Raw genomic sequence first — 14890 nt, 5'->3', positions numbered from 1 at the left:
AACATTGCAGGCGGCTGCTGGTGGGGGAGAGAGAAACGAACAATGAGATGAGCGAACCGGTTGTGCGGTGTCAAGCGCTCCACATGCGGAAAGACGGAGCGAGGAAGGAGACCCGCGGCACTTTTTCGTCTGCCGTTCCGTCCCGCGCTTCGTGAGGGTCGTCATATAACACGGGTCAGGCGTAAAATTCAGTGACCCTCTGCAGAACATGAGCAAGACAAATGTGTGGCACAGCAATCGTCCATTCTGCTACCACTGTGGTGAAGCTGGTTTTCTTTACCGTGACTGTACATTTCGCCAAATTGGTCTCTGCTGCTTTCATTTGAACATGCATTGCCCATGCTATGGCAAGCGCACTCTGTAAGTCAAACGTGTCTGGCAGGACACCATCACTCTGCAGTTCCACAGCAACGGCAGTCACGATTACCATCTCCTAGGCGCTTTGGGTCCCCTAGCCTCAAGAGTACCTCCTTTAATTCTATTGCCTGTAACGGCACCAGCTTGTCACGGGGAAACTGAGAAAAGCAACCATTTCAGGCGAGGCTGCTGTCTTTCAAACTGCCAAATTTTCTTCCTCGATGCAACATGTAACCGACGAGTAACCTTCATTTGATATTTTATTTTATTGATTACTTCTCACTATATGTAATTTAATTAACTGTAGTATATATTTTATATGGTTAATTTATCTTTCCTCGTCTTTCATTTCTTTCTTTTAGAAATTTTAGTTTTTGTTTGTGCAGTATACCTTATTTGTGACTTTCACACTTTATATTGTAGACACTTGTTGTTCCTAATTACTTGCTATGTTAATCTCACTTAATTTGTTGTCATTGTTATGGTGCCAGTAGTGCGTTAGTTACTATATTGTTTATTGCACATAGGAAATTCCCCTGGCAGTTTCGTAACTGTGGGACCTCCTCCTGAACTGATGCTGAACAAATTTTAAAAGAATTTAGAAAAACATGATATAAATTAACTATAGAAGCTGGTTGTGGTTAAAACTATTTCCTAAATTGCACACTTTTACTGTACAGTTTCAGCTACTTGTTGGAAAATGCCTTCCATTTGTTTGTGATGGTTTTGTCAGTGAATTCTGATTACAAAAGCTAAAATTGCTGTGATATGTGTACAGTTATCTTATGTACTGCCCCCGTAGTTTAGCAGAAGCATAGCTCATACTAACTGTTGCAATGGCATTGATTGCAGCACCACCTAGCGATTGAATTACTTGCGCTCATTGCATCTGCTTGCCACAAACTTTGCTGCTCATACATACAACACATGTTGGATGCAAGCACCATCGTTTGCTCTGTAATTGGCAAAAAACTTAAAATGCGCACAGACTTTAATTGTAACATTGTACACTTCCAAGTTTACATTTGCCTGTCAGGCGCATTTCCCCTTAAAGACACTTTTTGCCTTTCTAAAAACCGGTCTGTTTTAATCACAGCCATTGCACACGTGCCCTTTCCATATGATACCAGCAAAGCCAAGTGCGTTTGTAGCGCCTGGTGTAAAGCTGAAGCGACTGTTTGTGGCACTTGTGCTCAGGGTCACCACATCCCCTGTGGGCGTTGCATGTTACCTATACTGGTGTTAACAGTGCAAAATGTAGACGAGACACGAGACGAGAAGACGACACCACGACACCACAAGTGCTGTGGTGTAGTCTCCTCGTCTCATGTCCCGTCTACGTTTTGCGCTGTTAACACTAGGATGGAAAACCAACAAGCTCAAGCTGCTATTCTAGCAATATGTTACCTATAGCCGTGCAGATTGTGTTGCTTCTATTGTATATGCTTCTGTTCTTTATTATTTTTTTAGTCTAGCCTAGTATATTGTCAAATTCTTTCACATCTGCCTTTTGTTGCTGCAGTGACCTGATGTAAGACCAGTTGCAACAAGCAGTTGACATTCTTTTTATGTAGTTCTCATCAAAGCTGTTGTCCTTATCAGCAAAGCTGTTGCTGTTATCGCTTAGTGATCGAGTAGCTCTTACTGATAAATGCTTTTATCCCATAAAAATGCATGTAATTGTCAAAAATTGATCTGTGTGACTGTGCTTTATGTGCTAAAGCAAATCGATTTTGAATCCATCAAAAAATGTTTATTCTGAATTTTTTTTCTTTTCTTTTTTTTTTTTTTTTTCAGCGAACCCTGTGCTTGAAGCATTTGGAAATGCTAAGACGATGAGGAACAACAACAGCAGTCGCTTTGGGAAATTTATTGAGATCCATTTCAACAACAAAGTAGGTTCATGCACCTTGTTTTTCTACAGCTATTCAGGCTTCAGTCTTAACTAGTGTGGCATGGTTGCAGTGTTGATGGCATAAAGCTTCATTTTTAAAATTGCAAAAAACCAGTGGCGAACTATGAGCAAATAGAATAAGAGAGGAACCAACGGGCTGTATTTCTTGTTGGTTATAACGATATGAAGCCAGAGAAGGCACAGGAGAAGTGAACTGTTATACTTGACTGAAATGTAGAAACGATAAGGAAAAGTGGAATAAAAGTGGACAGAGACATATTGTCTCATGCACGAGCTGAACCCACATCTTCCCCATTGTGCGTGTGGTGTTTTACCATTTAAGCAGCCATCCTCCTGTCAACTCTTTTGTGGATTTGGGCACATGTACAAGATAGTCCTGCAAGTGCCAGCCAGCATTCCTCACACCCATGGCGGCAGAAGTGCCGCTAAGCAAGGGTCTCGACATTGGCAACCGTGAGTCCATGAGGTAGCATACGAGGGTTTATTGGTCAGTTGCCTGCTCCCACACAATGTGAAGCCTGTGCTTGAATAGACATCCCACATCCACCACCATGGCCATCAGTGGCGGGTGGGTGGCCATGGTGTTGGGTGACCATGGCCATGGGTGGCCATGGTGTTGCGCTGCTGAGCACGAGGCTTGGCTGGGATCTAGTCCCAGCCACGTCGGCTGCATTTCGATGGGGTCGAAATGTGAAAACAACTGTTTACTTAGCTTTAGATGCACATTAAAGAACCCCTAGTGGTCCAGATTATTCTGGAGTTCTCCACTACAGTGTGCCTCATAATCAAATCGTGGTTTTGGCACGTAAAACACCATTTTTTTTTTTTTTTGAGTGGTGTTGGCTAACACTCCCGGAGCCAGGTGAAGTACACGTAAATACCAAAAATATATAAATGGAGGGATAGCCAAGCCTAATTGGTAATGCACTGCAGGCATAGTGCAGATGTGGCTTTGCTCCCAGGTGTAACAAGATTTCTCTGTCCATTTTTATTTTTCTGAATATTGTTACAGGGATGTTGGGAGTATAGAAAGAGCGTATTTACAATATGTATACAAAATGAGTCACAGTAGTTAATATGGCTGACCACCAACAACACGCAGCAGCCAGCGACCTGCGATCTTCTTCTTCCTCTCTCTTCTTTCATCCTTCCGTAACAGGACCCCCAGGTGGTGAGGCGCCATCTCGGCGCATAGTAGGCGAAGAATTGCGAGTGAAGTATGGCTTCAGCCGTGAAACGCGCACAACGTCAACATGCGTTGGACTTGAGGTTGCGTCAAATTGTAGCAGCGAAATCTCGTAATTTACGCCGTTAACTTGACATAGGACTTCATAAGGCCCTGTGAGAAGCTTCTGGGAGAGGCCAACCCGACGACATGGTGACCAAAGGAGCACCCAAGCACCAGACGTGAACTTAACATTGCGATGAGACCAGTCATAATGCTCTTTTTGATTATGCTGCGAGGCTAATAAACGAGATCGGGCAACTTGACGTGCCAGGTGAGCGCAACCGATGACTTCATGAGCTTGCTCAGTTGCAACACGTGGCACAGAAGGGAGGATGGTGTCAAACGGCAATGTGGGGTCGCGACCATACAAAAGATAAAAAGGTGAATATCCTGCGGTGTCATGTCGGGACGAGTGTTATGTGAATGTCACGTAGGCCAGCATGGCGTCCCAGTCGCGGTGATCATTGGAAAGGTACATCGACAGCATCTCTGTGAGTGTTCGGTTGAGACATTCCGTAAGATTGTTCATTTGTGCGTGGTAGGCTGTAAACAGCTTGTGCTCAGTGGCACAAGAGCAAAGGAGTTCGTCCACAACGGGAGAGGCAGTCAGCGTCCTTGTGGAGGCATCCAGTCTTGTAATTGATAACAAACGAAAACTTCTGGAGCCGCAAAGCCCAGCGACTGAGCCGTCCTGTCGGGCCCCGGAAGGAAGACAGCCAGCAGAGTGCATGGTAGTCTGGAGAACTGCTTGTTCTTCTTTAGAAGATCTCTCAAATGCCGAGCAACGTCGGTGAAGTTTTTGACGAAACGGCGAAACCTCTCCGTTCGAAGTGGTTAAGTGCCATACCTCTGCCACAGTGCGTTTGCAAAGAGCCAAAAAATCGCATCATGTGCTCGCTGCACTTTCGTCCAGAGGATTAGGAGTTCAACGCCGACTTACTGAAGTTGTGTGGAGTGCCTTTCAAAGCAATGCTTTCCTGTAGCGCTGTTCCGTCGGTCTTGCTTGCATTCTCCAAAGTGCAAGAACTGCAGGTTGAAGCCGGGGCGGTGAGTGCGCATTTGGTTTTCACAAAGGAAAAACTACAGATGTACGAATATGCACAGCCATGACATTGTGGGAGATAAGGGGTTCTCCTCCGTACTCTTGGGACAAAGGAACGACAACACAGTAGTGCAAACAGTCACAAGGGCATTTATTGCACCTTTCATAGATCAATGCCAGCTAGCCGAGTTGCTATCCACAAAACATGCCGATGGGCGCGCGACAAATCTAGAAGTCCGACTTACCGCGACCGCATTGCGAGCGAATATGTTCGCCCCATGCTGGATCCCAACGCCTGGTCGTTCGCGTGTTCAGTCACGCCAACGGAGGCGCGCTCGAAGGCCGCCACGCGAGGCGGTCTCGCAGAAGCATGGGTCGCCGCGCGCGCGTGGGACGTCCACGCCGTGCGCCTGACCCGCCGGGAAAAAGCCCAAGCGCCTGTCCCTCGGCGCCCGAGTAACCCCGCCGCGACGGTGGCGCCATCTCTCGCACCGCGCTTGTACCACGCCGACCGCCGCGGGCGCCAGGCCACGCGAGCCGTGCGGGAAAACAGCATATCAGGGGATGCGTGAGTCTCGCATCCCCACAACATACAGTTGAACAACGCCGGCAGCGCGAGCCCTCAGCAGCAGGTCACGTTCATCAGTGCTTAAATCACTGAAGTCAAGCCCAGCATCGCGAGCCAATGTATCGTTGTCAGGGTCGTCCATTGCAATGAGCATCAAAGTTGGCGTCATAAAATAAAGAACCAGCTTATTGTCGCGCGCTTTCCCTTCCGCTAGCCACCGTAGTTCCGCGTTCGCGCTGCTGTCGGCTCTGTCTTGGCTCTGTTTCAGGCCGCGCGTTTGCGTTTTGCGCAGAAAAGCCATAGTGCCGTCTGCGGGCGCCGTTTTACTCACTGACGGCGCAACGTCACTATGAGACCGTGACGTCACCACCCCTCGATCTGAGGGCGGGCGATTTGAACTGCGCTAGAGGTGCGCAAATGCTCCAGAACGCATTTTCTCTTAAAATAAGTATCTTTTTCACATGAAACAAGCGTTTCGAGGTTTCTGGGATGGTATTTCAGCAGTCCACGTTGACTTAATATTAACCTTTAGTGTCCCTTTAAACGTCCATGTAAGCTAGCACTCATCACAGAAACGTGGGCTCCAGTGTCGACTAGTGCTTGGACAAGTACGCTGTCTATTTTAATGTAATTACACTTCTCTTTGTGGCCTCAGACAGAGAATTTGCTGCAGTAGTAGGCAATGCAGCAATATTTTCCTACTTCAAAGAAGCTCGCCAGGCACACGTTCGAATCTGTCCTCTGCTTAGGACTGTTTAAGCACATTGACAATCAAATGGGCCACGCAGGAGTGTCTGTGTCAGCAGGCGCTTAGGTTGTTGTGACACCACGTACTTGAGAACATGGGGGCTGGACCCTCGTGTGTGTAGCTATGTGCGGCTTAGCCGTGTCCAGGGGAAAGGGGATCCAAGGGTTGAACTGATGCTGAGTGTTTGGACATTGGTAGTTGCCTTTTCCTGTCCTTGTCTTCAATCTTCGTCTTTCTCTCTCACTTTGAATCTTTCCTCTCTTATCTCACTTCCTGTTTCCGATTTTCCAGGAAGCAAGGGCTAAATTTATGTGACATAGGCTACCCTTGGTTATTCATATTTGGTTATACAGTAAAAGATCATTAGTTCACAACTTGATAATCCGAAATTTTAGATAATTTGAAGTAGCCACCGAGGTCCGTCCAACAATGTATAGTAAGCAATATGCAACGCATCCCGCTAATTCACACTAAAATCCACACCACCACGAACTCCGCGCCATTGTGGATAAGGAGAGTGCTAATGCGCGGGAACACGTTGGCGACGCTGGCTTCGCCACGCAGCTTTGCTCTTTTCATTTGCGGCCCTTTGTTTAGGCCTGAGTGGAGAGAGACTCGTTTGTGCCTGACCAGGCATGGCCACTGCCTCTGTTGCAGGTCGGTTCTCTCCCTCTCTGAAGACCTTCAAGATAAAAACGCGGACATGGTGCTGCGTGGTATTTCGTTTTTTTTCTTTTGTTATTATTATTATTGTTGTTGTTGTTGTTGTTGTTGTTGTCATCACGTTGCATCTTGGAGGCTATGCTCTTTCTGTACAAGATGTTCTGCCAAAAAGCAGCACCAGAGGTAATGTCGTCTGACACATGGCGGGCGTCACGTTTATCAGCGCTCACAGTACCAAAAAGCGTAACCTTTGAGATTTGTGGCTATTACTCAAAGGAAAGCATCATTGGGATACGTGTTTGGACGCATCTGTGTCGCAGAGGCATGTTTATAGTGTGACGTTTTCGCCGCACCTCGCTTGTGGCCAGTCACGCTACGCCGCTTACGCTATGTCTTCCTGTAAAGGTTGATGAGGCCTTGGTTGACAGTTTTTTTTTTTTTTTTTTTACATAGAGAAAAGCTCGAAATGGAAAGATCAACTTTCCAAAAAATTGCTTCTTTTGATTCGCCACTCTGCTGGGGTAGGATAGCAGGGAAAAATGCATGACGCTGAGGTCAGAAAGATACTGAAGCATTCATTGACACGTTGGCTGTCGTTGGAAAGGTGTTTGAAGAGGCTGCTCGACCAGTGGAAATCACTACTCAGCTTTTCTTTATCTGAAACAAAGCAGTGCAACAAGCAGAGCTTGTTTTTGAAGTCATACCAAATTGCAAAGACTTGCACTGCACTGACCCCAAAGTCTGCTACACATCTTCACAAGACTGCTGCAGGCCTCGGGAAAGAAAGCACCAACGGCGATGAACTCTCGCTAAGGAGCTCATTCTGGACCTCAAGCAAAAAAACAAACTTCACACCAAGGATTCTGGGGAAGCCAGCCATGTGACCTGTGAGGAGTGCCCGTTTTATTTTTTGTCATCGGAGCTAAACAGTGCATGCTGTCTCTTTCTTCAAAATGTTATACCACATTTTGAGAAAGTAAACTGCCTTCTTCAGGCACAGACTCCTCAGATTCATGTACTGAGGGGCCTCTTGAACCGCCTTTTCGAGGATCTCCTGACTACATTTGTGTGCCCAGGTGTTGTCAAGGCATGTCATTCATTGTTGGAAGTTGACTAGGGAGCTGCAGAGAACCAGAAAGGTGATCAAGGCATGTCATTCATTGTTGGAAGTTGACTGGGGAGCTGCAGAGAACCAGAAAGGTGATGAAGACATAGTCATTGGCAGCACAACCTACTCTGTGGTTGAGACACTGAGCTGCTTTGAGAGAGAGTAGTTCTTCTCTGCTGTACATCTGTACTTAATGGCAGCATGCGATTACATTAGCCATAAATTCCCTCTAGAAGATGTCAATCTCAAGATGGCTGAAGTTACTCAAGTACAAGCTCTGGAAACTGCTTCGTTCAACAGCGTACATCATTTTATTATGGCGTTCCCTGCTATCCTACCCCAGGAGAGTGGCGAATCAAAAGAAGCTATCGATGCACTTGAAGTCGAGTTTGTCAACTTGCAAGCATGTCAGGTTCCAGCCGACATATTGAAAGAGCCAAGGTGCGACGTGCAGTGGTCGCAATTAGGAAGCATTCGAAGTGTCAACGGATCGCTCAGGTTCCATAGAATTTCAATGGTTAATGCTGGGTGTTCTCTCCAGTCCTTGCAGCAATGCTGAATGTGAGAGAATATTCAGCACTGAGAACAAAACTCGAACGGAGATTCGCTCATCTGTGTGTGAGAAACACTCGAAAGTCTGCTTATGGTCAAGGGGCACCAGAGTGGTACTTGCTTTGAGCAAACCTACACGTTGAAGTTTCTGAAGCAGACAAAGTCGGCAACAGCAAATTCATTGCAAAAATAAATTGTGGCCCACTGGAGTTTTCGCTCTTTACTCACCAAGACACGGATTTCACTTGTGGTTGTGAAAATGTGTGAGCTTGTCGCAAGAGGTAAATCCCTTAAAAAAAAAGTGCTGCCACGCACCTCCCCCCCCCCTCCCCTGCCGCGATAGTTTTACGAATTCCCAAATCTTCAGGTTGGCAGGCGTGTGCTAAGATGGTGACATATTGTGCAGTCGAATCTGACTATATCGAACTAGTTTACACCTAATAGTATATAAGTATATATATGTAAGCAATAGTACAGTGAAAGCTCGTTAATTCGAACTTCAATAATTCGAATTTATGGATAATTCGAACGCGAGAAGGTTCTGCCAAGGATAATTCGAACTGTGCACCACTGTGCCGGCGGCTTGCCGCCTGGCACACGGCCAGAGAAATGCGCCTACTGCCTACACACAAGGCTGCATCGCCTCCGGAACGGAAAGAACGGCGAGAGAAGGCAAAATCGGGAAAAATCTAACCGGTGCGGAATCGGCCAGAAGGCAGCGGCGGTTGCCTCTTCTCCATTCTACATGACCTCCAAAACTTCTTGCCCGTCGCGAATCTTGGAGGGTTTGAAAATCTTGTGTAGCAGCTAATGTTGCGCGGCAGATGGTGTGGCAAGCACCAAAACACCGCGAATCAAGAGCGTCGCAGCTGCGCTTACAATCAAGAAACGACGAATCGGGGCCTGCGCCACCTTCACATGTTCAGCGTCTTTGTCTCTGCAGTCTTCATCGGTTGTGCACGTCTGTTTTCAGCTTAGGATGTACCGGCCGTCGTGATTCTTTATGATGGTGTTAAGCCTCGGCTAACGTTCGTTTTGGTGGACATCGGGTGTGTGGCACAGTCGGACCCAGAGCTGTGAATTGAAGATGGCGTGTGCCTGCAGCACACGCCATCACTTTCTGACATGCCCTACTGCTTCCAAATCGCAGTGTACTGTTGTTCTCCTTCACTTTCGTTAGTTCGAACTTTCATTAAATAGAACTGAAGCGGCTTCCCCTTGCGGTTCGAATTAACAAGCTTTTACTGTATATAAGTATACAGTCAACGACTGAATTTTCGGACGCCCAAATTTTCGGACATGCCTGATATTTCGGACGTCTTCACGGCACCGCCACGAGCCCCATAGAATCAATGTATAAGGACATCTGAAGTTTCGGACGCTCGAACCCCCCGCCGTCCAATTTTCCGGACTTTTTGACGGACGGAAGGAATTTTTGGCTCCTCGCGCAGCGCCCTTGAGAAGGAAATCCACTTGCAGCCGAAGCACATCACCGCTTTGAAGCACAACTAGCCGAATCTAGTCGTCACACACCGATTTGGTCTGGCCACGCTGGCGATGTTCACCGCCGCACTTCCGCCTCCGGCGGAGTTTCCGGAGCGGCGCCATTTTGTTTGTTTGTTTGCGCAGGCCACGTTTTGGCTAGCGTGGTGTGTGGTTGTCTGTTGTGTCAAGTGTGCTCTGCGACGCTAGGCCTAGGTGCTTCGACGCTCGTGAGCGAACTCCACTGTTCGCAACTTGAGGATTTCGCTTGCCTTCGATGGCGCCCACTCCGTCTTCGTCGTCCTCGCCGATGGCATCGAAGCGCGGAAAGCAGTACCGTCGGACGACGTGATCAACGACCTCCGCTCTGCTGGGGTTTCTATACCCACGGAAATAACTTTTGAACAGTTTGTTGATGCTGACAACGAGCTCGACTTCCGCGCAGAACTGACTGACGAGGAAATAGTCCGTCGGGTTGTGGGGGATTCAGAAGACTCCGATGTTGAAAATGAGGAGCCAATGCCTGCGCCACCTACAGGCGCCGAGTTGACGTGAGCACTGTTGACTCTTTCATCGGTGTACAGTGCTGACATGACCCTTGCTCAGATCGAGGCGAATATGATCGCATGCAACCGGAACGCCGTCAAAACAACAATGAACCAGTTCAAGCCACTGCAGCACTAACACCGCCTGCCCGGCGATGCACATGTACATAATAAACCGGCAGTCGGCTGCATACAGAGTTTTTGAACGCCTCTTTTTATAGCCACTTCACTGATGCTGTGGCAGGGTTTCGGAAGCCTGTTACTTCGCCCTTTACCTCTAGATCTGAGAAAAAAATAAAAAGGGTGCGTTTTTTTGCATGCATTCATTTTTTCGGACTGCCTGAATTTTCGGACGTTTTTACGTTCCCTAGAGGGTCCGAAAAATCGGTCGTTGACTGTATGTAGCAAAAGTTACGCTTACATCGAACAAAAATAGCAGCGGCTCCCAATATATTGAACATCAAGCTGCGCAAAAGTGCCCACAGTTGGCTTTCCCTCGCGGTGGCAGAGAAACCTGCCGACCATGGAGGGCTGCCGAAACATGCCAAAAGTAGTTTGGCCCAGCAGCGTGGCTATATCCAACTGCTCTCCCTACCGTGACTGCGCCGTGTTGGGCGAGTCAGCGATATCCCCCCCCCCCCCCCTGCAAAAAATGATCGTGGCCAACCCGCAGCGTTTGCTTGCTCAGATAGCCAATCAGGGGCTCTTGTGCCCTCCTCGTGCAAGATTGTGCAATTCCAAGTTGCCTCACTGCTTTTCTCGTTCATTGTGTTTGCGCCTTGTGGGCCTTCTTCCGCAGTGTTGCCGTGTTGGCTAGTGCAAAGCGGCAGAATGCCTTTCGCTATGTAGCTCGAAATCGTAAATCGAGTCAAACGTGGTACGAAGTCGGATGTCGCTGCAGCATACAAGTAAGGTGCACTATCAGCACGATCTTGAAGAATAAGGGGGAGATGAGGGCTAAAGTAGACACACGACCTGGTGCCCGTGGCGCCCGACACGTAAGCACAGCCAAAGACATCGAGGTGGCCGTGTACAAGTGGTTCATCTGAAACTGCTTCAGATGTGCCAGCTTCCGCATGCCCGTTGATGGTTCTGAAGATGCTTACGAGTGTGACGAAGCCATTGCTGGTGTCACCGAAGTTTGGAGCGAGCTGTCTGAATTTCTGTAAGCCATTGACGAATCAGCACTTGACAAGTTTGCGCGTGCGAATGATGGTGTTGTGATGATTGGAGAGCCCGAGAACAAAGGCTACATTGCTGACATCATACCGAGCACAAGTGAAAGCGGGCACAATGAGAAAAGTGCGATGATCCTTTGCCCACATCCTCAGAGGTGATTGGTGCACTCGCGCTAGTCTGATGCTTCTGCTCGAATGTGGAAGGTTGCAGCCTCAGCTGATCCGACTCTTTAGACAATGTGGAAAAGTGCGTGCTGTCGCAGGTAGCGAAGTTGTCCAAGCCGAAGAAGATACAGGACTATGTCATGCGACACTAAGCTAGTTTCATCAATAAAGTGCTTTTATAAATGGCATGTGCTTTTATGGCATCTAATTCTTTAGTGGGCTTATATAAAATTATGCGCTATATCGAACTGATAGGCGTTTTTGTGAGTTCGATATAACCGGGTTCGGCTGTATGTGTAAATTTAAAGCCCCTGATTACTTAGTAGAAGGTGATGTGATACTAGTCGCATTCCAGTAAGGGTTCAGCTTCCTTTAAAATTAGCCTGATAAGACACATGATTCCAGGTGCATAACATCGGGTTTTCAACCAACAGTTGCCCCTAGATTTAATAAGGAAAGGAACTGCAAATGTAATTGGCAGAAAATCAGTAGGCAAGTGTCAATGGCCTCGGCTATTGTTCCACATTTCCCACATAGCAGCGTGGCAGACCGTGACAGTTGTTGAAAGAAAGCATGTCACTGCGTATTGCAGTCTCAAGTGTTGTCTCGTACCATTCTTATTGCAGTGCAGTGTAGTGGGTGGCTTCATCTCACACTACCTGCTGGAGAAGTCTCGCATCTGTGGCCAGAATAAAGGTGAACGAAACTACCACATCTTCTACCAACTTTGCGCTGGTGCACCCAACGAGCTCAGGCAGCAACTCCGAATCACCAGCCCGGATGACTTCCATGTGAGCACTTGCCAAAGAACCATTGTCGCTCCTTCCAACTTCCTCAACTCAGGCTAGACCATTCCTGCGGAACTTCTTAATTTGTAAAAGGCACATTGCATGTGTGGCCGGCCTTGATTTAGGGTTCAAAACATATGCCTCATTCAGATGTCCCAGTTCCTGCTACACAGGTGTATCTGCACAAGCACTGCCAATGGGTCTCTCCTCTGCCCTATTGTTTCTCTCTGTGTGTGCACCATGTGGAGACACACAGACATTGAAACTCTGCTAGTTGCTCTGTTGCTGATAACCAGAGCAAGCAACGTTCTTACTCCACCTGGCGCAAGGCCCACCTAGCAGTCAAAGATCGCTGCAGTTGTTGCCATGCTGCATGTACAGTGTGTGGTGGTGCCAAGAGCTTAGCCCTTCTTTGCCCTTTCTTGCCTAATATAGTTGCATAACAAAAGCAAGGGGTGAGGTGTGTTCAGTCTTGAAGCAAGTTTCAGAATTAAGGACCCAAAACTTCGGGTTCGCAAGGTACATTGGGTGCGCTGGACTCCTGCCCTCTCCCCTAATGCACTCGTGTCCTCCTTCAGCCGAGCTGTGGCTGCGCATGGCTGTCTGCACGGTTGGGCGCGTATGCGAGTGCATATGTGGGTGCCTAGTATCTCCGGCGGGGGCAAAGACTAAGGATTAGCCGAGATGGCCGGTGCATTGATGCTTGCTGTGTTCCCGTGCACCTAATGTTGGAGGTCGTGTGATCTCAAATTCAAGAAATGCAGGCAAGTTGAATGGACCTGCTGTAGCTTGCAGTGCTCATGGCGTAATGCGGAGTGGGTGAAGTGCCGGTAGAAGTGTACTGCAAGCAGTTAGTTATAGGCGACAACCCAAACAGGTCACTGTTTCCTGCAGAATTGAAAGCAGCCCAGTGTTGCCACATTGGCTCAACAAGCTATGTGCCTAATTTGTGCGTCGCTTGCATGGGGTGTGGGCACAAAGACAGCATGCTACACAGATGCTCTCATGAAATGCACACGTTGGTACCAACAGACAGCTGGTAGCAGTGGTGGTCCAACTGCACCATTTGTGCCATTTTGCTACTATTCGAATTTCCTGCTTCTGGCTGCGCCCACTCAAGTGGTATTTGCGCCAACTGCACAAAAGTGCATTATTTTCGCGTTTTTACGGCAATGCAATGTTTTCAGTAGAGTTATGCACCTACAGTCAACGACTGATTTTCCGGGCACCCGATAATTTGGACGCCTCCGCAGCACTGCCATGCTACCCCATAGAGTTAATATAGGAACATCTGAAATTTCATACGCAAAAACCCTTCACCGTCCGATCTTGTGGACCTTTTTTCATGACCGCAGGTCTGAAATGGCATTGATCAAAGCCACCACCGCTGCTATTTTGACTATCTCGCAGCCTCGAACAGGCACTCTCACACACAGATCCGCTGGCAGCTGTAGCCACCACCACAGAAATGCTAGGCCTAGCTACTTCGATGTTCGCTACCAAGCTTCTTGCCGTTAGGTGCTGTGTTTTTCATTGAAAGAATTTGCGGCTGTCAGCATTGACACCTACTCCACTGCGTTCGTAATCCTCGCCAATGACTTTGAAGCTCGGAAAGCACGACACGTTGCGTAATGCCGGTTTCTGAAAGTCAGCTTCGCCTCAATATAGCAGTGTTACACAGTGAAGCATAAGTGAAGTATTGCGGTGAAGCATACTTCACCGTAATAGCAGTGATAGAGAAATGTGCAGAATATAACCAACCATTATATATAGCTTTCATTGATTATGAGAAAGCGTTTGATTCAGTCGAAACCTCAGCAGTCATGGAGGCATTGCAGAATCGGGGTGTAGACGAGCCGTACGTAAAAATACTGAAAGATATCTATAGCGGCTCCACAGGCACTGTAGTCCTCCATAAAGAAAGCAACAAATTCCCTATGAAGAAGGGCGTCAGGCAGGGAGATACGATCTCTCCAATGTTATTCACAGCATGTTTACAGGAGGTATTCAGACCTGGATTGGGAAGAATTGGGGATAAGAGTAAATGGAGAATACCTTAGTAACTTGTGCTTCGCTGATGATATTGCCTTGCTTAGTAACTCAGGGGACCAACTGCAATGCATGCTCACTGACCTGGAGAGGCAGAGCAGAAGGGTGGGACTAAAAATTAATCTGCAGAAACCTAAAGTAATGTTTAACAGTCTCGGAAGGGAACAGCAGTTTACGATAGGTAGCGAGGCACTGGAAGTGGTAAGGGAATACATCTACTTAGGACAGGTAGTGACTGCTGATCCGGATCATGAGAGTGAAATAATCGGAAGAATAAGAATGGGCTGGGTTGCGTTTGCCAGGCATTCGCAGATCATGAACAGCAGGTTGCCATTATCCCTTAAGAGAAAAGTATATAACAGCTGTGTGTTACCAGTACTCACGTACGGGGCAGAAACCTGGAGGCTTACGAAAAGGGTTCTACTTAAATTGAGGACGACGCAATGAGCTATAGAAAGAAGAATGATAGGTGTAACATTAAGGGATAAGAAAAGAGTAGATT

General features: G+C 47.6%; 1 protein-coding gene across 4 annotated transcripts in view; it reads left to right on the top strand.

Moving 5' to 3' along the window:
* Positions 1-14890, top strand: part of jar (Myosin heavy chain 95F jaguar) — a 143860-nt gene that overhangs the window by 39716 nt on the left and 89254 nt on the right. For all 4 annotated transcript variants that reach the window (XM_055065755.1, XM_050170300.2, XM_055065756.2 and 1 more), the window contains exons 7-8: positions 2155-2252; positions 12178-12342. In XM_055065755.1, the coding sequence (XP_054921730.1) occupies positions 2155-2252; positions 12178-12342 (263 nt within the window). The remainder of the gene's footprint in view (positions 1-2154; positions 2253-12177; positions 12343-14890) is intronic.

The sequence above is a fragment of the Dermacentor andersoni genome, chromosome 6, assembly GCF_023375885.2.
Source record: "Dermacentor andersoni chromosome 6, qqDerAnde1_hic_scaffold, whole genome shotgun sequence".
NCBI classification, from domain to species: Eukaryota; Metazoa; Arthropoda; class Arachnida; order Ixodida; family Ixodidae; genus Dermacentor; species Dermacentor andersoni.
Note: the sequence above shows the minus strand (reverse complement) of the source record. Positions and strands in the feature narration are given on the sequence as shown.